Here is a 26,041-nt window from a genome sequence, read left to right on the forward strand (position 1 = left end):
CCATATTCTTTTTTCCCTGTGCCCTCCCATTCAGTGTAGTTGTCTCTCCTACACCAGTGTTGAAACTTATGCTGCTAGAGGAAGCTGGCTAAGGGAGATGAGCTGGCAGGATATTGAACATCACAAGAAGTGCCCAGTTTCCTGTCCTTCGGATGTATTTTAGCAGCCTGAGCCGGCTCACTAAAGTCAGGAGAGTGTCAAGACTGGTGTGAGGCTGTGAACCAAAATGCAGACTGGTAGAAGGGTAGGAAGGAGTAGAGAGAGTGGAGAGAATTGGCTTGAATGAAGCTGTGAGTAGCTGGCACTGTGGAGAACAGCAGGTGCACTGGATTTGTGTAAAGTCAACTGCGATCCTGCTTCTGGTCACTTAACTCACTTGCCTGCTTTGTCTTCTGCCCCCTCGACTATACATCTTACCTCTCAAGCAGTTGTCTCACTTAAATCTTCAGAGAGTTACGAAACTTTTGAACACGATTTCTGTGCAGAGATACTCCGTGTTTCCTATAGCAACCAGTGGGACTACTGTAGCAACTACTCTCTGTAGTATTTTTTGAGCGGCTGAGTTTCCTGGGAGATACACTGGATAATGTTACATATTAAATTATTACAACAATGCCAGCACTTCAGCATTGTAGGTGGTGATGGGCTTTGCTCTGCTAACAGACAAATTGTACCATGTCTCTGTATGACCATTCACAAGCAACAGAAGAGGGCATCTTAGTCCCCTCCTTGTAATGCATTTCTGAGAAGAAACACAGCTTATCCCATGGAACTGTCTCCTCGTGGCTTAAGTTTTTCCTGCAGAAGTCTTAACGCTTCCATAACTTGTTTAGCAGGAAGTTTTTAATCAGCATTTGAAAATACTGTGTGGCTTCCCTTCTGAGAATTAGTGGTGCTTATGGCAGCCAAATCAAGCCAGAAGGTTGGCAGTGTTTAGAGGCTGCCTTTTGTGCGTCTGTGAACTTTGTTTATGGCCTTGTGTATTCTATACTCCACTACGTATTTTTCCCTTTGTAAAGGTTTCTAGGGTCTTGAGAACACCCAATGTCATATAGAGATATATGTTGTATAGAGATACTCATGAGGTTTTAGACTGCCTTTTCTTATAGGCTGCAGGGGTTTATTTTTAAATTTTATTTTTTAACCTCTTCTAATGTATGTGTTGCATTAGTTCTCAGTACAGAGCTTTGGTAAGACATTAATTTCTTGGTTTTCAGGGAGATAACAAAATTTGTTTTCACTTCTCTGAGCAGAGGAAGAATTGTAAGAGGTTTGAGTAACAAGACACACAGACTACTTCATTGGAAAGTGTAACTGGTGTCTGGAATCCTGCCTTTGTCCAGTAAGCTGGCTGGTAGAGGCACATCAGTGAGCTCTGTAAGGCACATCACCTCTCAGTTTCAGTGTGTTGTGGAAAAACGCCATCGTTTCTGGCTTCTGGCAGAATTTCACTTAGTGACAAATCCTGCACACAGTTTTTCCAGTGCCCTGTTAGTTCTGCTGCAGAGAACCAGCTGGCATTCTCTGAATTTAGCTAAACTAAGGGAATTATGCATTGCTTAAAGCAGTGACAGAGAAGGAAATTATATTGTTAAGCGATTTTTTAAATATGGAAATTTTTTATATTTGGTGCTTCATAAAAGATTCATCAGCTGGCAGTCCTTTGCTTGCTCCCTTTTTCTCCATAGCACTCTTCAGTTAGTTAGGATGGCAACGTTCCTGTAACTTATGTCAGAACCACAAGTTAGGGGGTCATCTTCTTTTCCAGCAAGTCATGGCATGGCAGTCCCCAAAATGTAGAATAAAATCCCTTGGTATGTGGCTGGACTGTGACTGGGGGGCTCCCTTCTGCCTATTAAGAAGTTCTTTGCCTCATTTCTTCTCAGTCTGCTGTGTGTTTGTCTGCTGTCAGTGCTATTTCTATACCTCTGCAGGTGTAAGGATGTTTTTTGTCTGAACTGGTGTTGCCTTTTGGAAAACTCTTCTTAGTTGCAAACGGTGTATCTATTGCTGGTCTGATTTCCTTTGGAAGCCAGGAGAAGACCTGAAACATCTTTATTGAATGGAATGTTGAGGTGATGGCAGGGGCAGATAGAACACTAAAAAAAGTATAAGTAAAGAAAACAAAAAAAGCATTTCTCCCTAATACCTGCAGACTAAAATTAGAGTCTGTGTTACTGCTGGGTGCTTCTGGTAGAACTGGAAAGGAAGCTCTGTGATGGGCAAATGCAACAAATTTTATCTGCAAGGAGAACTTACCTTCAAAGCCCAAACAGTGAAAGCTTGATTATGCCAGGAGTTTGAAGGCTCATATTCCTTCCACAACATTTAATGGCATAAGATTTATTTGCAAAGCTTTTCTAATAATCCTGTAAAGTGCTTAGCCAAAGTAATGTTTTTTAATTTCTGAGCTTCAGCTTCAAATGGAAGAAGATTTGTCTTTAACATTTCTGAAATTGTTCTTTGTCTTTAGTCCTGTACAATAAGTGAAGAGAATTTCTGATATTGTATGTACTAATTGTATTTCTTGTCTAAGTGACCACTCTTAATAGCACTGTTTTCAGGTTATTTGTGTAATTGTTTTTCCATTCTTCATGCTCTAAGGACTGATGATGGAGTGAATGGGTAGCCTTGTTTGTGAGCAGAGGTGTGTACTAATCAAAATACTGACACTGAGGTTGTACCATAGGCACTGTTTGTGTTTCATATGCTGTGTTGCAGCCTTTTGAAATGCTTTTAGTCACATCTATGAAAAGTATCAGTTCTCAGTGGCATCTCTTAGGTTGTTCTTGGTTTTCTTTTGGGCTCTGGCAGTTAATACAGAAACTGCTGGAATTAGCGTTTCAGTCCAGTGCAAGAGATGTTTCTCAATGCTGAATTTCAACATGCATTGTGTTGCTCAATGCATTTATTCAGTGAAGTCTGTTTAGGAGACACTACAGGACTTTGCTGTGTTAATTACGGTATGCAAACATGAAAACAAAAGGAAATGCAAATATTTTCTCATTTGCTATTTAGTCTGAAAACATCACTATGTAAAATTGCTAAATACAGGATGCAGGTATGAACACCTTAGGATAGGAACCCCTTTTTGAGGGTATTTATGGTGTGCATTTGCCTTCTATTTTGCCTATCAGTAAAGAAAAAATAAATCATAAATTGGGTTCCTTGTCTTGAAACAGTATAAAGTTACTTCTTCTAGAACCTTGGTAGACTGCATAGATTTTTAAAGTGTCTCATAAAGTACAGTCAAAACTCGTGATTAGAACAAGAGAATCAGTCTGAATACTCAAGTTGTGGTTAGTCTTATCAGCTACTACTGAGCTACTTGTTTGCTATATTACTTAAACATCTGTGGGTCTGCAGGATTGAGGAAGTACTACAAAACTGAAATTATTCACATTATTTAATTCTTAACTTTTTTTTTCCAGATTTAAGATGAAGAGGAGATTTGAGAATATATACTAATAATTTGCGCAATTAATTTTCAAAGAAGAATGTAGTGAAATCATCTTAGTTTTCCTAAATGTAAATGTTCTGTGTTCTAGCACATAGTTTGTTATTTTAGAACTGTACAACTAAAGCTTACATACCAACGTAAAAGAACCCATTTTATAACAAATTATTTTCAACAAGGGTTTTTTTAAATTTGGAAATTAAAAACCTCATACCTTTAAATTGATAATAATGTAGAAAAAATATAGCACCTCAAAAAAAAAAGGAAAAAGACTGTTCAGTTACTGTATGAGTTTTAGCTAAGAACTTACTCTCCTCTGAAAGGTATTACTGCCATTTAGACTTGCTTGTATTCTATAAGCAGATGTGCATTAGCCTTTTCTCACAAAAATAATCCTGCTAGTATTCTATTAGAAAGTGAGCAAAACTAGTTGTAAATGAGGTGCTTTAAAAAAGACATTGAATACAAAGTGGTACTGCAGCCGGTGGTAGCTTTGTGCTTTCACCTGAAGAAGGATGAAAGTCAGCAATCTCTGTAGAACTGCTGAAGAATTTTTACTTGAGATTCTGACAGTCTGCTTTCATATATAAGAAATGTATGTCAGGTAGATGGCTTAGTCTGAAATTAGTTTCCCTTACATAGGCATCTAGCGTGATTCTCTGTAGAGAGGGAACATGTGAAACAGGATCTCTGACTTTCTGGAGAAGCTACTGGGTGGAATTTTTCCATGATAGGGAAAGATGGAAATTTTCTGCCACAAGGAAGATGACTTCCATCCCATCTGCAGATTTGCAGTGTGGAACAGATTTGGGGCAAGTGTAGCAGAGAGGGCCTGGGAGCATCTGAGCCAGCAGAGCCTGAATGCACTGAAGCATCAGGAGAAAGGGGAAAGTGGTCACTACTGAGAGACTCCTGGCCCCATGTGCCAGCCTGACCTGTTTCCTCATGAGGTTTCTGTTTGCCTGGACCTCAGATTCAGGATGTTGCAACTGTTAAAGCTTGTCTGCCCCTCAGATTATTACCCACTGCTGCTCCTCCTTGTGGGGATCAACAGCACGGGGAGATCTGGAAAGCACGAAACGTGACTGCACGGCTGTGGGGGTGATTCAAGGGCACAGGGGCTCAAGTGGTGATCTTGGTCCTGCTGGTAAGGGAGAAGAGACAAGAAAAGTGATTGGGAGTAGGCAGTTGGGAGTCATGAATGGGAACTCATGGTTAACCAAGCCAATAGCCCTCTGTGATCAGAAGGCTGGCTTGGTGGATGAGGGAAGAACTATGGATACAGAGTATCTTGACTTCAGCAAAGCTTTTGACGTTGTCTTCTGCCACATCCTCATAGGTAAACTGCTGAGTACAGACTAGATAAATGGACAGTGAGTTTGGTTTATAAGTGGCTAAACCCTTCAGGCTCAGTGAGTTGTGGTCAGCAACATGAAGTTTAGCTGGAGGACAGTCAGTAGTGGTTTACCCAGGAGAAAATACTGGAGCCAGCACAAATTCATGGCTGTCCTGGATGGTGGGACAGAGTGTGCTCTCAGCAAGTTTGCTTGCTTAAAACTGGAAGGAGTGCTTGATACACCTGATAGTTGTGCTCCTCTTTAGAGGGACCTTGACAAGCTGGAGAAATGTGCCAGCAGGAATCCCATGGAGTTCAACAAATGGAAATGTGAAGTCTTGTGCCTAGAAAGGAATAACCCTGTCCCCCAGGGCAGGTTGGGGGCTGACTGGCTGGAAAGCTTTGCTGGAAAAGATATGGGCTATTCAGTTGGACAGAAAGGGGGACTGGAGTCAGAAATGTGCAGTTGTGGCAAAGAAGGCCAGCAGCATCCTGGGCTGCATTAGGGAGAAGCACTGTCAGCTGGTTGAGAGAGATTTTTCCTTTCACCACAGCACTGGTGTACTCCGCAGTACAAGAGAGACAGGGACATGCTGGAACAAGTCCAGTGAAGGGCCACAAAAGTAATTAAGGTACTGGGCATCTCTCATGACATCGTGTTCCAGTCCCTTATTGTCTTCATGAAGCCCAGGATAGCCTTAGCCCTGTTTCTGGCAAGGGCATGGAGCTGGCTTGTGTAGGTTCTTGCAGTGTGTCCCATGATATGTCTTGCCTTTTGTTCTGGAATATCTGGTTATTACATCTTTCTTTTTTCATTGAAAGGATAATGATTGTCTTTTTTTTCCTGCGTGTTTGTTGCACATAGGCTTGGTAATATTGTTCATTTAAATATTTTGCTACTATTACAAAAGTATATTAAGTAACAGTGTTCCTTATATGAGTAAATGCATTATGTGTTATCTTTACTGGAAGTATTCGCAAACGAAATCACTAATTAAGCTATTAATAGATCCTTTGTAAAAAAATGTTATGTGCTATTTTTAGAAAAGAATATGAAGGCAGGGTGATGATTCTTGTCTGTGAAAATATGCAACATTTGTTCTTGTAGAGATTTGTTGTTTTGTTTTAGCTTTTAGCTGAACCACTACCTTTAGTTTCTTAACTGAGGAATATCAATATCCTTTTCTCATACAGTTATGCTTAGATTGGGTGAGTTGGATTTGGAAAAGTGGTAACTGGGTGAGTTGGGTTTTGTTTGTTGTTTAAATATTCTGTTAACTTCTGTGAAGTTAATAGAAATCATTCAATGAAGAGAGAACTGGAGGAACTCGGGTCTGTTGGTTTTGCAGTCTAGAATTAGAATATTATGGGATCAAAAAGGATGTTTTGATTTAGTTGTTAGTGCCAGCAATCCTGAAACAGAATAGGTACCTTTATACAGCATAATACTCTGCAAAGATTTTCAGTGAAGAAAGTATGTGTGATCTAGCAATTAGTTATCCCTTTTAATTATTTCAGAGTCTTTTTCTCACTTTGATATTTAATCCTGTTAATACCTTTCTTCTTTATCAGTGATAGAATGAACTTGTGCCTTGAAAACAGCCTCCTCTTATATTTGCAAGCTGTTACCCCATCTTCTTTCCACCTTCTTAATCCGAATTTTTCATTCTTTCTGTTGGTTATGTCTTCTAGATCTCTTATTTTCCTGGTCTCACGTGGGATTCTTTGTCAGTTTATTATAATTTGCAAATTCATGTTCATCTATAACAGGTCTATGGTGACTCTAAAAATATTTCTCCAGAAAATAGGACCACATTCCATTATTCTGTATTGGTTGTATGGAGTAGATCCTGTGTACTTGTGTATATAGTGGGGTGTGTGTATTTATGTGCACGGTGGAAGAGTGGATAAGAGAATGGTGAAACTTTTTATAACTTTTAAAAAATGTGTCTAAAAATTCTTAAGAATGGAAGAGGGTTGTTTTGTTTGTTTGTTTAAGAAAATCCTGGAAACTGCTTAATTCTCCACTGATCAGATTTTATAACAATTGGGTTTATTTCTTCAGTGTTATGAATTCTAAGTTGATTTTCTTTTTTTTCCTTCCTTTTTTTTTCCCCCCTCCTTTTTTTCTCTGTAATTCACAGCTTTTGGAAATTAACTGGACTGGGCTGACCAATCTTCTGGATGTCCCAGGACTGAAGTGAGTATACCTAAAGTAGTGTTTGCTATATCTGCACCCCAGTAAAGCCTAGAAAATCCGAAGACCATCAATTGAATCATTTTCAGGTTAGATGACTCTGAGCAGTTCTCTCTTAAAGTGGAATTATATGAAATTGCTCAATTTGCAGAAGATAGTGATTTCACTACAAGTCAAAGTACGCCAAAAGTATATCTAGGAGGTCTTGTGAAAAGTACTTTGAAATATAATTTTTAATATACTTCTCTTAGTGTTCTCAGCCTTTCCAGATTTCCAGAATCTTGTGAATTTCCTATCTGCCAACTCCTAGGACAGCAGAAAGGCACAGAGCCTTCCTTTCATGCCAGTGGGTTCATGACATCTTGGCTCTTGGCTTTGTATGCCAATCCATCTCTATTTGCTTGTGTAAAGGTAGTTAGAAATACCTTAAGACTATTCAAATTAAATAAAGTTTGTAATATCTTCAAGTGCTTACTTTTAAAGCTTTCAGTGTATTATGTGAAGGTCAACTGGAGTAGCAAAAATATTGACCATATATAGCTATAAAAATGCTTAGCTTATTCAGAGCTTTTCCTAAAACCACAGGATAAAATCCCAGATTAAAAAGCATCAATAGAGGTGCAAATCAAGCTGCTTTGAATCATTGCAATCCTGATAAAGTTAAATCCATGAATATATTCATAATTACCAGCTTTTAATAGTTACCCAGGGGCTTTTTTAATATGGAGACAATGGCAAAGGAGATAGTGGTGGATCTGATACACGCTTGGATTTTGTGACTACCCCTTTTATTAGATCCCATACTCTCAAGAGTTGGCTGACTCCAGAATTAATTTTTTGTTGTTTCAAAACAGGAGTTTGAATGTAGGTATTAAATTAATCCCAGAGTAATCAATTGCACGACTGAAGTGGATTTTGCTTTCCTTAGACACGTGAAGCCATTGCATGCAATCCCAGCTGAACAGTTCGAAATTAGAACTTGCAGTAAGTAGGTTAATGGCTGCAAGAATTGCTCACGTTTCAAGCCTGCTTAAGGCCGTCTCTGAGGAAAGAGGTTTTCTTGATCAGTGAGAGAAAATGGCTTCCAAAATACAGCTCCTGAGTAATAATTCGCTCTTTTGATATGACTAAATTTACATTTAGTACTTAAGTTTACTAGGCTCCTGAGATCCACATCCTGCTACGTATTTGCCCGATTGCAAACACAAAACCTCAGATGTAAACAAAGTCTCGCTAAATATCTCAAGTTTATGGTTTCCAGAGCAACCAAACTTGGCTACACATGCACAGACTGGTGCCATCTAGACGTGGTATAGTTTCTATAGTAACTGTAACTGAGGTGACTCATGCTCTGCCTTGCCAAGAGGTTTCTTTAGTGCTGTATTTGTTTTTCTTATCTGTATAGGTAAGTTGTATATTTTGGTATGATGACTTGACATACTGTAGTTGTTATAAAAAATGATGAACAAGAGATTGCTGGCACCACCGGTACCTTTTTAGTCTTATGGCTGTTGGCTACACACTAAACTGCTTATTTGTACTCTGCAAATGTCTTCTACTAATTGAATTTCTGTGTTAGCTGCTGGATGCTTCCCTGTCAGCTGTTAGCAACTTTCATTGCTCTTCCTATATGACTCCACAATGAGAAGGACATACAAGTAATTCATACTCCATCATTAGTACAGCTTGTGGAGAAGTGGAATTAACATCTCTGTGTGAGGAGGAGCCAGGCTGTGAGAATACTCAAGTGCTGTCAGGAGGAGTTGTAGATGATGATGGGAAGATGTTGGGGTTGCTTGAGATAAAGTGAAAACACTCTATGCAGTCAGAGATGTGCTGTTTCTGCAGTATGAATAAAGACAGCACAGGAAAAATACACAGCTGATAAAAATTAAGTTAAGTAGGGAGCAATAAAAAAGAGTGGGCAGCTAACAATTATTTTTCTGCAGTGAAATTGAGCTTTTGAAGACAGTCTAATAAACTATATCTAACAAACTATATGAAACACTGCATACTTCTTTTCTTTTTATGAACTGAAAAAGTAATTTTACAAAGAACCATTGACTAAAGTTTTATGATCTTAGGAAGCTGTTTTTTAATGATGCATCAGCATAAGGGTTTATATTGATGCATCTTTCTCTGTTGTTTGGTCAGTGTTTGTCTGTGTTTTCCATAGGTCAGACCACTTACTTTAAGTAACAAAAATTGCAAAAGATTGTCATTTTTGCCTTGTATTCATGAAGAATACTTTGCATCTGAGAGCACCCCAGCTGGATAATACTAGATGAGATTTAAACAGCTTGAAAGTATAATGTTGTTTTAGAATTCATTTAATTCATTAGTAGGTTACGTACAATCTCGAGTGTTCTTTTTCAGCTCCCTATATTTAAAGTTAAGAGATCTGCTACCTTCTAGGAGCTCAGTTTCTCTGCGTATAACTTGGTGAAACTTCATTAATGCTGGCTCATTTTTCTCAGGTGTTTTAGTGAAATTCAAGTGTTAATGTTGGGAAAAAATTATGAGAATAAACTCTGGAGTCAGAGTTGGGGTTTGATGCTGGCATAAAGGATTGTGAGTCCTTCCAGTGCTTGGGCTGTGTTGTGTTACTGTTTCTTTCTCTTATTTAAGGGAGTCTCTTATTGCTGTAGTTCTATTTGAACGTTAGTCAGTCTCTGAACCTTATGCTAGTCTAGAGTAGGTTTATTTATGCCTGTGGCTTATTTCATAAAGTCTGTCATCTTAAGGAAATACTAGAGGAGAACACAGCAGCCTTTCTTTCAAGGCAGCTTTGGTACCTTTGCTTTCCTTGCACTGGTCCTTTGCTTTCTGCAGCCTAGGTCAGTTGGTTTTCTCCATTAGTCATCTGTTCTTCATGGACTGAGCATAAAGGCAGAGCTTTCTCGCCAAGTAGGGACACTAACAAAAGCAGAAACAAAAAAGTTTACCTGATCTCTATACTGGAGTTTTGTCATTAGACTTGTATTTTGAAAAGTGTGATTGTTGCTTCTGTAGTTACCATCACCTCAGCTTGGGTTTGTTTATTTTTTTCCTTTTAATGTTAAGACTGGTTGAGATGCTTATCTTCAGTTTTTTGTCAACTGTTAAGAAAATAATGAATTCTATTTTCTTGGCTCATTTCAGAGAATTTAGCATACATAAATTGAAAACTAGATGTTTGACAAAATGAAACTTAAAAGTTTGAAAAGCACAGTGTTAAAATGATGGCTAAATGAAGCTTCTCTTCAGATAACAGGATTATCTTGCAGTATTTGTCTTAAGAATTACTGAAACTGAATTTCTAGAGTTCACATAGAATGAAAATCTCTGTAAATGTGATTGGCTAAGCTCTACATGCAGGGAAGGGGAATGAAGACTCTTTAGGGCAGATGTGAATTATCCCACAGAAGCGGAGAGGAAACTTTTTTCCTCTGAGCAGTATCGTAACATTATCCACTGTTTCTTCTTTCTAACCAGAGGCCTGCACAGACCTGTCCATTGATTTTGATGCAGCCTTGAGCTCCTTCTGTTCCTGTTGTTCTGAGTACCATTAAAAAGTCAGCCATGTTCCATCACGTATTGTAGTTATCTGGGTTTGCAGTGGAAGTGGGCAGCCAAGGGGATGCAGGCTGTACAGGTTGCAAACCTCTGGCATGAAAATCAGTGTGCATTTCTAATGGGCCAGATTGTATTTAATGGGTTCATTCTGTTGCCCATCTCTAGCATAATGGTAATTGCTCACCACAACATTTTCTTTCCAAATGAAACTGTAATATGTATCACATTTCACTGCAGCTTTTGTGTTTTTATAGGCTAGCTTCTGAGTTAGAGCTACTCCCAGCTTCAGATTCAGTCTTAGAAAAACTTCACAAGGTGCTTACATGCAAGTGCTTCATCCAGCAAATTATTATCTGCATCTTGATTTCACAAAGACTGTAAAAAGGGAATCATGGAGTGTATTTAGGAGGAGAAATCGCAGCTCCACCAACTTTAGTGAGAATGCACCTCTGCAGTTCAGAGTATTCTTGTAATTACCTCTTTGAACCTTTGGACATACTCCTGAGATCTTCCTGGGTACTTGTGTTCTCCCCTTTGCCCGTGTAGGCAATGTGTGTAACCAGTGCTGTTGGTCTGACAATGAACTGATCTGTTGTCAGTTCAGACCTGAGCTGGGTGAACTTGTAGCTTAGGAAATTGTTCTCATTTCTGTGTTTGTGGAGGGGTGTGGGGTTGAGTTTTCTGTGATTCATTGCCAGTGTGGTTGCACTGCCACTCCCTTTTCACTGAACAAAACCTGTTTTGCTTCCCTAGGCTACATTTTGCTCAGCCGTGAGCTTGTGTTCTGTGTGTCTGTGGTTTAAATGATGGTCCTCCCAGCTCAAGAGGACAGCTGGTTTCATAACAATGCAGGAATGGGTAGCCAAACTTCCAAGAAGAGTTAAATAAATCATTATTGAAATATGAAAGTAAATAAACAGTTACCATCTGCTTGGTTGTATGCAATGCAGACAAGAGAACTTACGCAATAGCCTTTTACCCGGGCTGGTTTTAAAAGGCGAGGGTGAGGGGGAAATTTGGCTGTGGCAGGGAAATGGGAACTTTAAATCCATCCCTGTGGTTTTTGCTATTCAGTGTCAGCTGCTTCCACCTGGTGGCCGTTTGGGCAAGAATCCTTTATTTTAAGTTTACAAACCAGATGTGTCTTCTACTCCCCCAGAAAGGCAAATATTTTTTCCATTTAGGTTGTTAAGCAGCAAAAGGAGGTTTTTTTTTTTTTTAAGTAACTGAGGATTCTTTTCTCCAACAGTGGCTTATCAGATACAATAATACTGGATATTATATCCAACTACTTGGTCCTTCCAAATAGAATTACAGTCCCCCTTGTCAGTGAAGTGCAGATTGCTCAGCTGCGGTTTCCTATACCAAAGGTAAGCATGTTTCTGTTAACACTAATAACTGGGCATTTTGTTTTTTCTGTAGTAACTGTTCAAGACAATCTGTGTGAATTTCTAAGTAGTTACTGCAGTGATACAAGTTACTATGAATCCAGTCACTGATAATAATTGATTTAATTAATGATTTCTGGGAAGTCAATATTTCAAAAGAACACCAAGAAAGATGTATTTATTTATTTATTTATTCTGTTTTGCTGGAATCTTAAACATATTACTTGCTGCAATATAGTTCAACTGTATAGATTAAAAATTAAGTACCATATGTTTTATATTATCATGGAAAATTACTATTAGTTTGCTTCACTAAGAAGTTGTTGCTATTTTTTGCTACTCTCAGAAACCTGGTATTTCTTGATGTAACTGGCATGTTTCTGATGGTTGATGACAGTTCTTCTTTTTAGGAATCTCTTGAGTGCTAGGTCTGTTGTGTGTGTGGATCATCACTGATATTTTTTGCTTACAGTATGTCCAAAATAAGTTTCATATTAAGGAAATGGCAATGGCAATGATAAAACATCCATTGTGTAAGTTGTGATGACATGGAAGCTTTCAGATTACTACACAAACTCATCTTTTCCTTTTTCAGGGTGTTCTAAGAATACACTTTATTGAAGCTCAGGACCTGGAGGGGAAAGATACTTACTTAAAAGGGATTGTCAAAGGAAAGTCAGATCCTTATGGAATCATCCGTGTGGGCAACCAAATTTTCCAAAGCAAGGTCATCAAAGAAAATCTCAATCCAAAATGGAATGAAGTTTATGAGGTATAACCAATAAAAATACCTTGTATGTTCTGTAAAGAGTTATCTTCTAAAGATTCTTTTGTTAAAGAGGATATTTTGGGGTTGTCCTCAAGGAGCTTCTTGATGTTTCCCTCTAGAAGCCCAAAGTTCTGTAACAAAACAGAAATTCTCCTTTGGTTTTATATACTCTTTGTTTTTTTTGTCTAGACTGAGCATCAGTAATTTTGAAAAAGTAATTTGGTCTCTTAGAGCCAATGTTAACAAATTTAATCTGAAAAGCTCTTAAAATTGCTCTACTCATTAAACTGCAATTTTTTAAAGCATTTGCTTACTGATGTATTTTATTACACGGAGGTACTGCAGGTTATTATGTTACTATGCTATTTAACCAAGCTGGTCAGTTGTACTGACAGTGCCCTCTCACTGAACTTCCAGGCCTTAGTGTATGAACATCCAGGACAGGAGCTAGAGATTGAGCTCTTTGATGAAGATCCAGATAAAGATGACTTCCTGGGAAGGTAAATGTTATGGAGAATATGTTTTTAGGTATTGGAAAGAGACAAAATCTTGTAATTTTTCTTTAATTAGTATTTTTATTTTATTGCAGTTGCTCTGCTATCTAATTGTATTTATAAATCAATTATCTTGATAGTAATTCCCTAACTACTTCATTTTTGTTATATGAAAAAGTGCTTGGGTGTTTATATACACATCTATATGTTTACATCTTCTATTAAAAAACAAGGTAAGTATTGTGGGTACCCAGAATTGTGCCCTAGCTGATTTAATGTTTGTAAGCTAGCACTAAGTCTTAATTCTTTCTTCAGGCAAAGTTAATATAGCTTTATAACTGTTTATCATCTTCATCTCCATAGCTTCTAAATGAGTGTCTGAAGTTTGTTTTTCTCTTAAGAGCTGATCTTAACTATTTGATTAAAGAAAAAAGTTTGCTGTAATGCTTTTGCAAACATGACTCACTCTTTGACTCCATAGGCCAGAGGTGTTTACCCATAAACATTTCAGGGTTTTAGTCAGCTGCTTTCTCCAGTAATTTGTCACCTTTATTTCTTGCAGAGTTTTGGAACCTCCCATTGTTGCTTTCCATTCAGAGTAGAACTCCCTTACCTTTCCAGCTCCTTTTCTCTTAACAGGAGCAACAGTACCTACTTCTCATTAAAATAAAGAAGTAGGTAGTACAAAGGCTTCTTTTTCTTTGCACTTTCCTAATCTTACACTGAAGTGATGGTGGGGGGAAGTGAGATAATGTGTACATCAGTACTAATAAAATAAAAAGCCAGACAAATGTTCATGTGCTGGCATGCAGTTGTCTGCTCTGTTAAATTTTTAGCAGATTCATTGCCTGCTACATTTTTAGCTTGTGAGAACTAGAACTCTCCCAGACACTGCCAAGGCATGAATTTGGTCATAGCATATGTCCAGGTGCTATTTCCAGTGGGTAGTTTTGATGTGGTCTCTGTTTTGAGAGTTGGGTCACATATATGTGAGTCATACTGTGCCAGCTGCCCTTGTGGCTACAAAATGGGCTCTAGTGTAGGCTTATTTTCTGTTCTCCTGCACTCATCTTCGTTGTGCCATTTCATTCCCTCCTTCTTCTTTTCTTAGGGGCTAAAATAATAGTATGCTGCTCTTTTGATCTCAGTGGAAGCCTGGATACTCAGCGAGCACAGGGTGGTGTTTAAATTCTGTGCTAGATCTTTTGTTTCTTGGCTAAAATACTACTTTTTTCTCTCCGTTTTTCTAGTTTGATGATTGATTTAATTGAAGTTGAAAAGGAGCGTCTCCTAGACGAGGTAAGCAAGTTCAGTAAGTTTTGGTTTACAAAGGCCCGTATGTTGTATATGTAGTTGTTCTTGCATTATTTTTTCCTGGGCATAGTTCCTGTATGTGCAAGAATAACCTTAATGCTGTAGAAATAGATTCCCTGATGATCAGTACAGGGGTTTAAGGGATATCTGAACCAATGAAATCTGAAAAATAATGACATTCTTTGTCGGTCCTATGCAAATGTAAATGTAAAAAATAGTAACTTATATATTTGGTGAGAGGCTTTTTTGCAAGAGAATAGCTAATTGCTGGGTTTAACTATTATTAGGTGCAGCAGACTAATTTTTGTCCTGAGAGAGAATTTTATAGGAACATTGTGTAGGGTTTGTATTCCCAGAACATCTTTACAGAACTTAAAGAATTTTTATGGTATTTTAAATATGCTTTTATCATATAATGTAGAGGTTTGTCTGGCTGTTTTTGTCATTCTGTGTTGTAATATTTTACGTAAAATAGGATATTTTAATGGATCAGATCTTTTCAGATTATGTGGGCTTCAGCTCTGAGAGATTCCTAGTAGACTTTAGAGTTTCCTAAATGCCCTGAAGAAGCAGTTGCAATTATATCTTTGTTTGGTGCCAGATTATTTCACATTACTTTGATTAATTTTCAGTGGTTTACTTTGGATGAAGTGTCCAAAGGAAAGTTGCATTTAAAACTGGAATGGCTCACATTGATGCCAACTGCTGACAATCTAGACAAGGTATTAAAGGAACACATTACTTTCATTCTGATCTTAATTGTTCTGGGGTGATTTTGTTATGGTTTTTTTGTTTATTTGTTAAGTATGTAACCGGTTCTCTAGCTGCTATGAATTTGGAGAAACCTGTAACTTTATTCCAAGCTGTTTGTCTTTAGAAATCTCAAACCAGTCATAAGTGTCAATGGTTTAAATGAGATTTTAAAATGCTTTTGTAGTTCACTTCTTTTCTCTTAATGTTACTGTTTGAGAATATCTGTTAACATTTCCTTAGTCTGGGAGATAAAACTGGATATGATATTACAATCTGTCCAATCTAAAAAAAAATAGTACGAAATGGGGTGCAAATTTCCATGCACATGGTTTTGAAATGTCTGTATGAGTCTTGAAAACTTACTCTTTATGCTTCATGCTGTGAATTTGTGAATGTTTTCTTTCGGGGAGATTTTTTTTTCCCCCCCAGAAATGGGACAGGAAATAATAATACTTGATTTCCAGAAAGGCTTACAGTGTGTTTTTGGTTTAGGTGCTAACAAGCATTAGAGCTGATAAAGACCAAGCTAATGATGGGCTTTCATCTGCATTGCTTATACTGTATTTGGACTCAGCAAGAAATCTGCCTGTAAGTTACATTCTCATGGATACCCTTTTGTCACAGAGGCTCTTGAGTACTCCCAGCATGTCTTGCTTGGTAGTATGACACTGCTTTACTAACACACATTGTGCCATCTTCTCTATAATTTCTCTCCTTTCAAGACGTGTAATGTAAGGTCCACTTTTTAGTAGCAAAGTATTACAGCTATATATTTAATAAAACATTACTCTTTAATCTGTGTGATTTTTCTTTAAAGAATGCTCCTTTCCTGGACTTGAAAGGCTGCATGTTTTTATTACACAATATTTTACATAAATTGTATGGGATTAGCATGAGGAATTTTAAGGAACTAACTGGGAGAAGCCTACTTCCATGAGTTCAGGTAAACTTGCTTGCTTTGGCTTAGGGTATTGCTGGAGATTTGAAGGTACTGAAGTCCTCCTCATGAAATGAATCCTTTGCAGTTGATGTCACAGTGCCAGAATACTTGTATGAGATTTCTATCAGACTGTTGTTTGCAGGATGGTTTATTTGCTTGTGCAAAACATAAAAACAAATCATGTTCTCTCACTCTATGGATTTATCTAATGGGACTGTGAAATAACTTGTTTTGGAGTTTATTTCAGGTTAGTGAAGTACTATTCCTGCTCGAAATTGATAGCAGGAGTAAAGTCAACCCTACCATAAATAGATATATGAAGCTTAACTGAGTTTTGGTGGTTTTCATCATTTCTGTTAGATGAGAGGTTCTGGAAGTGATGACTAAAATACTTATCAGAGGATACAGTTTTCAAGCTTTGGATTTTTTGCAAGTATTTTGCAGATTTGTCTGCTGAAATTTAAGTTAAAATGTTGCATCACAGTGGTAACAAATGAATCCTTAGTAGCCCAAACAATTTACATGACTGACTAGTGATTTCATGTGTGTTCCAGGGTATAGAGAGCAGAGTTTGGAAGTAGTATTTCTAGGCTATTTTAAAAGCTAAAAAGACTCATTTGGAATAGATCCTCACATTATCTTTTCAACCTCACCATATATTGAGTTCAGGCAAACTCTGTAACTTAGCAGAAAAAAAATAGAATTACTACAGTACAGAGTAAGCAGTAACAGAATAGAAGGGAATTGTGGTGTGCTTAGCATCAGTTTCAGAATACTGCAACACACAAAAAGTCTGTCTGCCATCTGTTTTGTGTATTAGATTCAACTGAACCAATTTATGGATCTTCTTGTTCAACTACTGAATTCTACTGAAACAGTTACAAATTCAATATGTTTGGTAAAATACACTACAGCCTCTTATTTAAAATAAAACAGGGTAAAGTTTTCTCGTACACCAGTTCCAATCTTTTCTATACAAGTCTGATTCTCTATATTACATTCTCCAGCAAATACTCTGAGGCTTTGTCATAAATTAAATCTTTTGTTTTAAACAAACATTCTCTAACATTGTCTCCCTCCTTCTGGAAGATTAGGTTGCAAACCTTGAGTTCTACCTATTTTTGCAGACAGTATTTTAATTTCAGTTCATTTAATCAGTAAATCTCTAAACTCCAGGGCAGAGAAACAGGGAGTTCTTTGCACAAAGCTGACCAGTTAGGAAATTTGGGAGCAGCATCCCAAATTTCCTATTGCTGTAGCTGATATTCTGTCTACAGGACAAGAATTGCTTGGGTGGGTTGAGAATGATGGTCATAGTGTGAGACCTGTTTAATCCTCTTACTTGTTTCTTCCTCCACCAGCCCAGAGACACAGTTGCTGCAAATGACTCAGTATTTAACTTCAAGTCATTTTCTTCCCAGTAATGTAAAGAATATAATAGAAAATAACATGGAACAGTTGAAAATTCCATGTGCAAGTTTACAACAATGAAATAATGTGAGACTGTGTTAAATTAAATTTTCCAATACCAGATACAAAAAGACTTCACAGTTAGGTCAAATAGGGGGAAGTACCATGGGAAGACTTTTTTATGCAGGAGGACTGAAAAGGTTTCTGTACATTCTAGAAAGACAATGTCATGGAGCTTCTACATGAACAGCAGTTAACTGTAGTAAATAGAGCTTTTTGTGGCCATAGGATTCTAATATGAGCAACATTCACAAGACTAAACATGGAATTTGCTGGCTTATCATGTTTTGCTCAAGTTCAGTGGTAGGGGTTGTGTAGAGTGATAGAAAATTAATCTCTTGGATTGCTTGTATTTATGGAGAAGAGAATTCAAAGAGAATGAAGGGTTAAAATTACACTGACCCTCATTAATACTTTGGAGGTTTTTGTGCACAATTTTAAGTTTTTTCTACATGAATAATTACTTTTTATTGCCTTGAAAATTGCCTTAAGTTAATGCTTATCACTGGTACACTTTAGATCATGCCTTCAGCCTTGTTTTGAGTCACAGTTTTGAGTTACCCCAACACAGGCCTTTGTTTTTCACAGGTGCATCATAGTTGTGAGTTTCTGGCACACTGGGATGATGTATCTGAAAAAGAAACAGAAATGGTGTAGAAAGCTGGTCTCTAAGCTAGTAAACATTAGTTGGATCTGCCATATAAATCTGAACTACCAAGAGTGAACTTGGAAAGTGGGTTAATATATTTGAATAATTATTAAAAAAAATAAAAAAGCAAAAAAAAATAAAATAAATAAATAAAAAAATAAATAAAAAAATAAAAAGAACTTTCTGTTCTACAGAAAGTCATTTAATGGACGAAAATATTTGTAATGACAAATATTTACTTTTTGTTACCTGCTGTTTTCTCTGGAATCCTTTGACTGTTTTCCTTAACTTTTTTGTGTAGTAAAGCTGCTTATGCATTCATTCTGCCACAATCCCATCACTCTGCTTTCTCCTTCCATTTCCATCTTCCTAAGAGTATCTACGAGGGAAACTTTGGGTGTGGATACTTAAAAGAGAGGAGAGCATCGGGACTAGTCTTTTGTGAAAACACTACCTCACTCTATAGAGCACTATTTGTGAGTTCTCTGGTATTGTTTGTATTGTACCTTTTCTCTGCCAGAGTGTGGATTAGTGCTACTAAAGCCACTCACTCTAGTGGAATGAGAGCATGCAATTTGTTTTCCTGCATGGTTTCAACAAGTGTGCTTTGTTTTTGTGCTATTTTTATTGCATTTTAAAGGCTACTTAAATTTCATTGATCAGCATATCATTGGGTAAGTAATTAACCTTTCATGATAAAAACCCAAGATAAGTTTGTTGTAAAAGCTGTTACACTTAAATTGCTGATTCATTGAGAAATAAAATGCATACTGTCCTAGCACACTGTGTGCTGGTTAATTGTTGGCTTTTATTGAAAAGAAATTAAAATAATAAATACTGCAACCAACATCCCTGTAGTTTCTTTAAAAGGTGACACACTTAATATTTGTAAGAACTTGCAACCTCTCCACACTGGTTCAAGTTGCTTTAAAAATGGGTATAGTTCTTTGTGCTTCCCAAACTATAAATTCCCTTGTAAATTCTATTTCACTCCATGATGCTCCTTGTTTTGCAAATTCCCAAGCTCTTTTTCTTTTTTTCAAATTAGTCTGTAGTTGGGAAAATCCAGGCAAGGGTGAACTACCAAGTAATATTTTTTGCTTGCATTTAATGTTCCAAAATTATTAAAAACTGATGAGCCTCTGAGTATCTTACAGTTAAATCTGGAAGTACAACCTTGGTATCTTCAAAAAGACTGATAATCTGTTCAGAATAAGAATCTTTTTGCCAGAGAGAGGTGGGTTTGTCTTTGGTGATTGTGCAGATAAATATGTTACTGGCTGGCTACATCATAATCCTTGATTTTACAACACCTTTCCAAAGCCCAGCAAAACCCTTTTCTACGGTCCTTTTTGTTAGTTTCTCTGTAGAGATTAATTTTAATGTATCCAAACAGTTATAATCATTCTAAAATCTTGTTAAAAATTAATGAATGAGAAAGGCAATTCATAATCTATAGTTCCATCATCTTGGTGTTAAAACTGTTAAGTAGTTGCTGTTTCTCTTAGTTATACAATTACAGATAAATCTTTAAAGTTTTGGGGGTTTTTTTATAAAAATGCAGGATTAAGGGTGTAGCACTGATTTTTTGTAGATCTTAGGATCTTTGCATTAGGACAGGTTGTCTATATAGAATAGCATTTATTTAGAAATTGGACAAAACTATCCAAATCTCTGAACCAATTTGTGAGTCAGAGTGGAACAGCAACTGTTCTAAGAAAGCCACGTCTGAATTGCCTTCTGCAGCACTGTGAACTGCCTGGGTCTGCAGTTTCCTGGGTGCTGATTTTGCTGCGAGCAAGAGGAGGAGGGTTGTGGCTGGAGTCCAGGAGAGAGGAGAGGTCTCTAAAGTAGCCCAGGAATAACACCAGCTTCAGCAATCCTAGAACTGCACTTGTTCCCAGGGCATCCTTAAACATGGGCTATTACACAGACATTCACACCTGCAAGCTCAGTCTCTAACTAATATGTGACATGAGTTACTGGGGGAGGGAAGTGTTAAAAAGGGCACTCACTTCCTATGAGGAGAGGAAAATCCTGAGTGCTCCCTGTTCCTTGCTAGAGAGTTTATTGACTGCTGCAAATCTAGGTTTGTGACACCAAATTCAGACATTTACCCACCTAAATCTTACTTAGCTGAAGTTAAGGAGTAGGAATAGTGTTAGTTTAATTTCCAAACGTAACACTAGTTTTATGCTAATCAATAGTTCATAACAATTTTGGTGTCTGTATAATATATAAATTATCCATATTTTTAATGAGCTCTTACAGATGGTGACTGTCTTCTGGTTATCAGGTGAGGATGCACTCATAGATATCCCAAGCAACACTTAGTGAGTCAAAGGAAGTAATGAGTCATACTCCAAAACATACTGAATCAGGAGCTGGCTGAATAACAAACCAGTTTGTTAGTTGTATAATTTATGGGTTTGTTATTAGGATTTACTGCAAATGACACTGGTTGTTAGACAATTCCACTGTGTCATTATCAGTATATTTCTTGGCTAACCCATCCTCTTTGCCTATAACTGCAGAGACACTCAGAACCATACCAAGACTACTTTGTCATCCAAAGCAAGACCTTCCCTTTTAATATTGAATACTTCCTTTTCTTCTCTGAGTCTCCTTCCTCCCAGCCTGTCAGCCACCATTCTCGTGGACCTGCAGCTTCTTCCCTTGAAACCTGAAGTCTGGCTTAAACATATTTGCTCCAGTTGATGTCCCTATTGGCCTATCCTTGCTATGATTCCAGAGGAATTGAGATGTGTTCAATATCCAGGACTCTGTGGTTGCCTGCCCTTATGTATGATCACATAGGTTTGGTTTTGACTTTCAAAATTCTTTGAAATAATAATACAGGAGGGAAAAGATATGTATTGAATATGCAGGTACAAATGGGAAGCAAAAATGTCCAGTAAGTTGAGTGGCCATTTAAGATTCAAAATTATCTTGGTAAGTTGCAGATGCCACCTGAAAAAATAATGTACTTCTCTGTAGAGGACAGTCATTGCATCCTTATAAATGTGGGGTGGAAATAGAAAGAAAGAGATTTGAAAAGAGATCTTTCTACAGAAAGAGATTTGTAGTCATGCTGTGTCGTATTGTTATGAAAGAAAATACTGTACTCTATGTAGAACAGAGGAATGCAGCCTGTGAGATGTATGGCCTAATCCTTCTGTTTTACTTAGCCTTTACCAAGGTCCTGATCTTGGCTGTGGCAGTTTAAGGTCTGGAGCCCAGCACTGATGATGAGAGAGAGGCAGTAACCATGGCTAGCAGAAGAAGGGAGTTTAGCCTTAGGAATTAGATCATGGAACCACAGAGAGGTTTGGGTTGGAAGGGATCTTGAAGATCATCTTGTTTTAACCCCTCTGCCATGAGCAGGGACACCTTGCACTAGATCAGGTTGCTCAAGGCCTTGTCCAACATGACCTTCGACACTTCCAGAGATGGGGGAATACACAACTGCTGCAAACAAAGTGACATTTTTATCTTTGTCAGAAAACAGGGAGCAGTGCTTAAACTCCAGCAAAGAACATACCTGTCAGGCATTCAAAAATTTCCTAAAGAACAGTAGTTAAGCATTAGTTTTAATGAGTCTAGAGATAGTGTGCAGTCTCCATATTTGAGTCTTTAAGTACAATATTAAGTTCCTAATGTATCAGATAAATAACTGCAGACAATTCCTTAATTTTATTTAAGAAAAATAATGTTCGAGAAAAATACCCCACAAAAGTAGCCAAACCTTATTTCTGATTCTCTCAAGTTTAAGAGTTGGGCTTGATTTTCCTTGTGGATAACTTCCAACTCAAAATATTCTGTGATTTTTTGCTGGATATTGTATGTTCATTCTGAAATAGAAATTTTCAAGCAGAGTGCCAGGAATCATTGGAATGTATTGGCCAACTTGAGGATATGGCATCCCAAAAGAAACTGCAAAAAAATATTTCTGCATAAAGGTTAAATCTCTCTTCAAATTTTCACTTAATTTTCATTTCAGAAAGCCATTTCTTTTGGCAGAGCATTAATAATATCAGTTCCTGTTCATAAACCAGAATGTTTTAAAAGACCATTATGCAATTTTATTGCCACAATTTACAGCTCCTAAAACAGAATTCTCCCTTGAAACAAAAATGTCCCTAAAGAAAAAGCCAGCCATAAGTACACTAACTTGAAGTCTGTTTTATTTGTAAATCTTACTTCCTGAAATTATTTCTTATGAGTTCAGTGCAAATTTTCTGTGACATTGTTATACATGTGTCACTTAAGAACAGTATATTAGTCTTAAAATAAGAAATCTCCTTATTTAATGAAAAACAGCCAAGGTTTTGTCCTGCTAAGTCAGTTCTAATTCCTACTGTTAGTGTATTTGCATGTCTTCATTCTACTGAAGAAAGTAGTAGACCTTCATTCTAGTTAGCATGCAGTGTTTCCATCATTTTTCTGAAGAGGCTTAAGAACTTTGACTTTTATAATGATCTAAGTCCCTATCAATTAGGTGTTGTAATTTCTCCCATAAAAGGACTCCTTTGCATAATTACTTGACTTATCATCAGAGAAGCTTCTAGGTTGTGAAAATACGCTCAACCAAATTTTAAAAAGGTTCATTCAGAGGGCAGCTCATAAGGCATATTGAAAATATTGTAGTTGTGCTAAAAAATAAAATATTTTGTGAATTATCTTTATTAGGATAAAAAACAATGATCAGAGAAATACAAGCAGACTGAAATTGGGTATATTAGTTTTAAAGCAGAATAAAAATATGCAGAGGAGAAGAGGGGAAAAAAAAGTTTTGTCAGACTTTGTTGTTGTTGTGGTGGTCCTTCATTGTTTTGTTTGAAAGATGTTGGGGGTTTTTTTAGGTTGATTTTTTTTCCCCCCTGCTTTGTCCTATGTTGTCGTGTCATAATTAATTAACCTAGTGAAATTGCTTCATTGCATGTCTTATTAACCCTTCCTATGTTCATTCTCTCCTGACTTAAAAGAATAATCCATTAGAATTTAACCCTGATGGCTTGAAGAAGGCTGCTGTTCAGAAAGCCCTAAAGGTAACATTAATGTAGTTGTCCATTTAAGGTCACAAAAGTAATTGGAAATGCACGAATGCCTGCAACACTCTGCTTCCAACGCTGGGTGGAATTTCTATTGCCGGATACATATTTAGTGTAATCTTGTTTTACTTGAATTTAATTCCAAGAAGCCAATGTCAAGACGTTAAAATACTGTGGTCTATGGTAATCTGAACTCAAGATCAGATTAGGGGAGTACAGGCTGCTTGAGAAGACTGGGGCAAAAGTGCTGAGAACTAATTTTTAGTAGTAACTAAAGAATAAAGCTGACATGAAAGCTAAGACATCTTTTACATACTGAGTGATACCTTATCACTCAACTCTGAATGACTGCTTTGGAATAATCTTCTTTCTGCTAGGTGTTTTTAGAAGGTTTTACATCTTTTATATAACTGCTAAAGAAATTTAGGCCAGCTTTTTGGTAGGCAAACTTCGAAGGGCTAAGCCACACGCTCAGCTGGAGGAACTTGGAGAAGGGACAGTCTGTCAGTAGCTGGTGTTAGAAGTGCATTATACGTGTATACACATTGCTACCTACTTAATGTGAATTAAAATTACTCATATTTACACATCAGCATAAGTGACAGGGCCTTTTGCCAGCTCCTGTAGTTTCATCATTTTATGAAGAAAGTCTCAGGCACCATTTTATGGACAAAGAAAAAATGAAGATATGTCACCTACCATTTTAAAACACTATCAGTTGCAGTTTAATATGGCTTTCTGTTCTGTAAACGTTTGTATTCATTTTTATTTGAGAGCTAGATAATTTTTATCAGAAATCACAAAAAAAGAAATGCGGCGTTCATCCAAGAAAGGAGTGCTTTCTTAACAGCTTTATTTCTAAAGGAAAGTATGGTTCTAAGCAGTATGTCACATTAAAATTGAGCATTATTAGTGGAAGTATGATGTCCAAAATGTAAGTTCAGATAAAAAAATATATCTAAATGATGCACTTTCTTAAGTTAAAAATATAAAGTATTTGAATCACTTGGTTTTAATTGTGACCTTACATGCATTAAGAGGATTTTAACTAACTTTCTGTTGATATACCTGGTTTTCCCACAGGGTAGAACTCAAAAGTAACCATGTATCCTACATTTTCTAGGCTTTTAAAACTGCATTAACACCTGCTTGAGATGATTAACTTTCATGCCTAAATTTTCTTTCTGACTTAAATTGTTAGGTTAAATTGAAATTCATGAAAGAAACATATAGTTGGAATGTTCCTTTGCATATGTAATTTGTTTCTAAACTGATGTTTGTTTTCACAGTTTGATGTAATGCTATACAACTGGTGTGCAAGGCTCAGATATGGCAGATGGTTGATTCTCTAATAAAGAGTATTTGGTAAACTGTAGAAATATCCCTCACATACATTATACTGCATATTCTTTCTCCCCAAACTGAAAAGTAGGGAACATCAGTGTTCTGATACCACATCCAATTTAATAGTTCTACAGCAATGTATATAAAGTTCCTGAGTCTGTGCTTTCTTCATATCTCCCATCTGCATGCAGTATTCATTTTGCAGTTTTAACTATGCTTCATTAGCTTTGGGGATTGTAATGCTCATTAAAAGATAAGAACTTGCATCTTACCAGTTTCATTTAAAGAAAATGGAAAGGAGTCTAAAACTCCTGCTTATTAGTAGCATTTTGCTTCAGCATATTCAGGTTTGGATGCCTTCATGTGTTCACCAGCTACTCGCCAGTCTGCCATTCCAGCCAGCTGAATTAAATACTGAGAATAATAGAGAGGCATGTAGTAGAATGCATATGATTTGTATTTTTAAGATGCAAATATTAAGTTTCAGAGGGGAGAGGTTTTGCTTTATTCTGAAGGCAAAGTTTTTGCTTTTTCTTTACCAGTCAGGAAAGAAAATAAACAGCAATCCCAACCCACTTGTTTTGCTGTCAGTTGGACACAAGGCGCAGGAAAGTAAGGTAAGTTCCTACTCTTTAGACTTGCCTCTGTCTTCACATATTTGGTAGGTCTGTGAGCTTGGTATTTGGCTACCAAACTGTGGAGCATATACACAACGCTAAGTTGCCACCAGAACTGAAATTGGCAGCGAGCAGCCTAGACTTGAAAGGGGGCTTATGCAACTCAAACCACCTGTGAGTAGAGATGGGATTTTTAGTCATTTATAGAAGTCCTTCCACAGTGCTTTCCTAGAAAACATTGGAGTGTAGTTGAAGCTCTCAATTGGAACCCTGTACAGCAGACCTGAGACAGCTCTGAGTTGTCAAAGAGGCATCACCCATGTCTCTCTTCTAATCTGGTGGTCTGTAACAGATGCCAGTCATGAGATTGATCTTGATGATGATCCCTCTGCTTCCGACCCAAAGTATTCAGCATACCTGTCATCCATAACTAACCTCTGTGCACTCAAATAGCTCATTAAAATAAAATAACAACAGTGAAATGATTCCTAGATAGGTAGATATATGCAATATAGGTATGAATTTAAGAAGTGTCAGTGAGCCAAAAGGAGAGAACATCTAATTTGGCTTCTTCATAACCTGTCAAACATTTTCACTAAGCCTAAAGAAGAATTATATACAGTCTTAGTTTTAATAGAGTGTACTAGTTTGAAAAGAAACTAGTGGGAGATTCCAAATCAGAACTACAGTTTAGTAGGAAAATTAAA

At 37.1% G+C, this 26,041-nt stretch overlaps 1 protein-coding gene across 3 annotated transcripts in view; it reads left to right on the top strand.

Moving 5' to 3' along the window:
- Nucleotides 1–26,041, top strand: part of ESYT2 (extended synaptotagmin 2) — an 82,844-nt gene that overhangs the window by 44,581 nt on the left and 12,222 nt on the right. Inside the window, exons 7-16 of one of the 3 annotated variants that reach the window (XM_042042759.1) lie at nucleotides 6,938–6,993; nucleotides 11,795–11,915; nucleotides 12,529–12,705; nucleotides 13,120–13,202; nucleotides 14,447–14,495; nucleotides 15,143–15,232; nucleotides 15,756–15,851; nucleotides 18,697–18,798; nucleotides 23,308–23,370; nucleotides 25,260–25,334. In XM_042042759.1, coding sequence (XP_041898693.1) covers nucleotides 6,938–6,993; nucleotides 11,795–11,915; nucleotides 12,529–12,705; nucleotides 13,120–13,202; nucleotides 14,447–14,495; nucleotides 15,143–15,232; nucleotides 15,756–15,851; nucleotides 18,697–18,798; nucleotides 23,308–23,370; nucleotides 25,260–25,334 — 912 coding nt within the window. The remainder of the gene's footprint in view (nucleotides 1–6,937; nucleotides 6,994–11,794; nucleotides 11,916–12,528; nucleotides 12,706–13,119; nucleotides 13,203–14,446; nucleotides 14,496–15,142; nucleotides 15,233–15,755; nucleotides 15,852–18,696; nucleotides 18,799–23,307; nucleotides 23,371–25,259; nucleotides 25,335–26,041) is intronic. The other 2 variants (XM_042042760.1, XM_042042762.1) reach the window with 2 other exon arrangements.

Source organism: Corvus kubaryi, unplaced genomic scaffold (genome assembly GCF_017639235.1).
Source record: "Corvus kubaryi isolate FWS band 111438036 unplaced genomic scaffold, C.kubaryi_AGA036_p1.0 37398, whole genome shotgun sequence".
Taxonomy (NCBI): domain Eukaryota; kingdom Metazoa; phylum Chordata; class Aves; order Passeriformes; family Corvidae; genus Corvus; species Corvus kubaryi.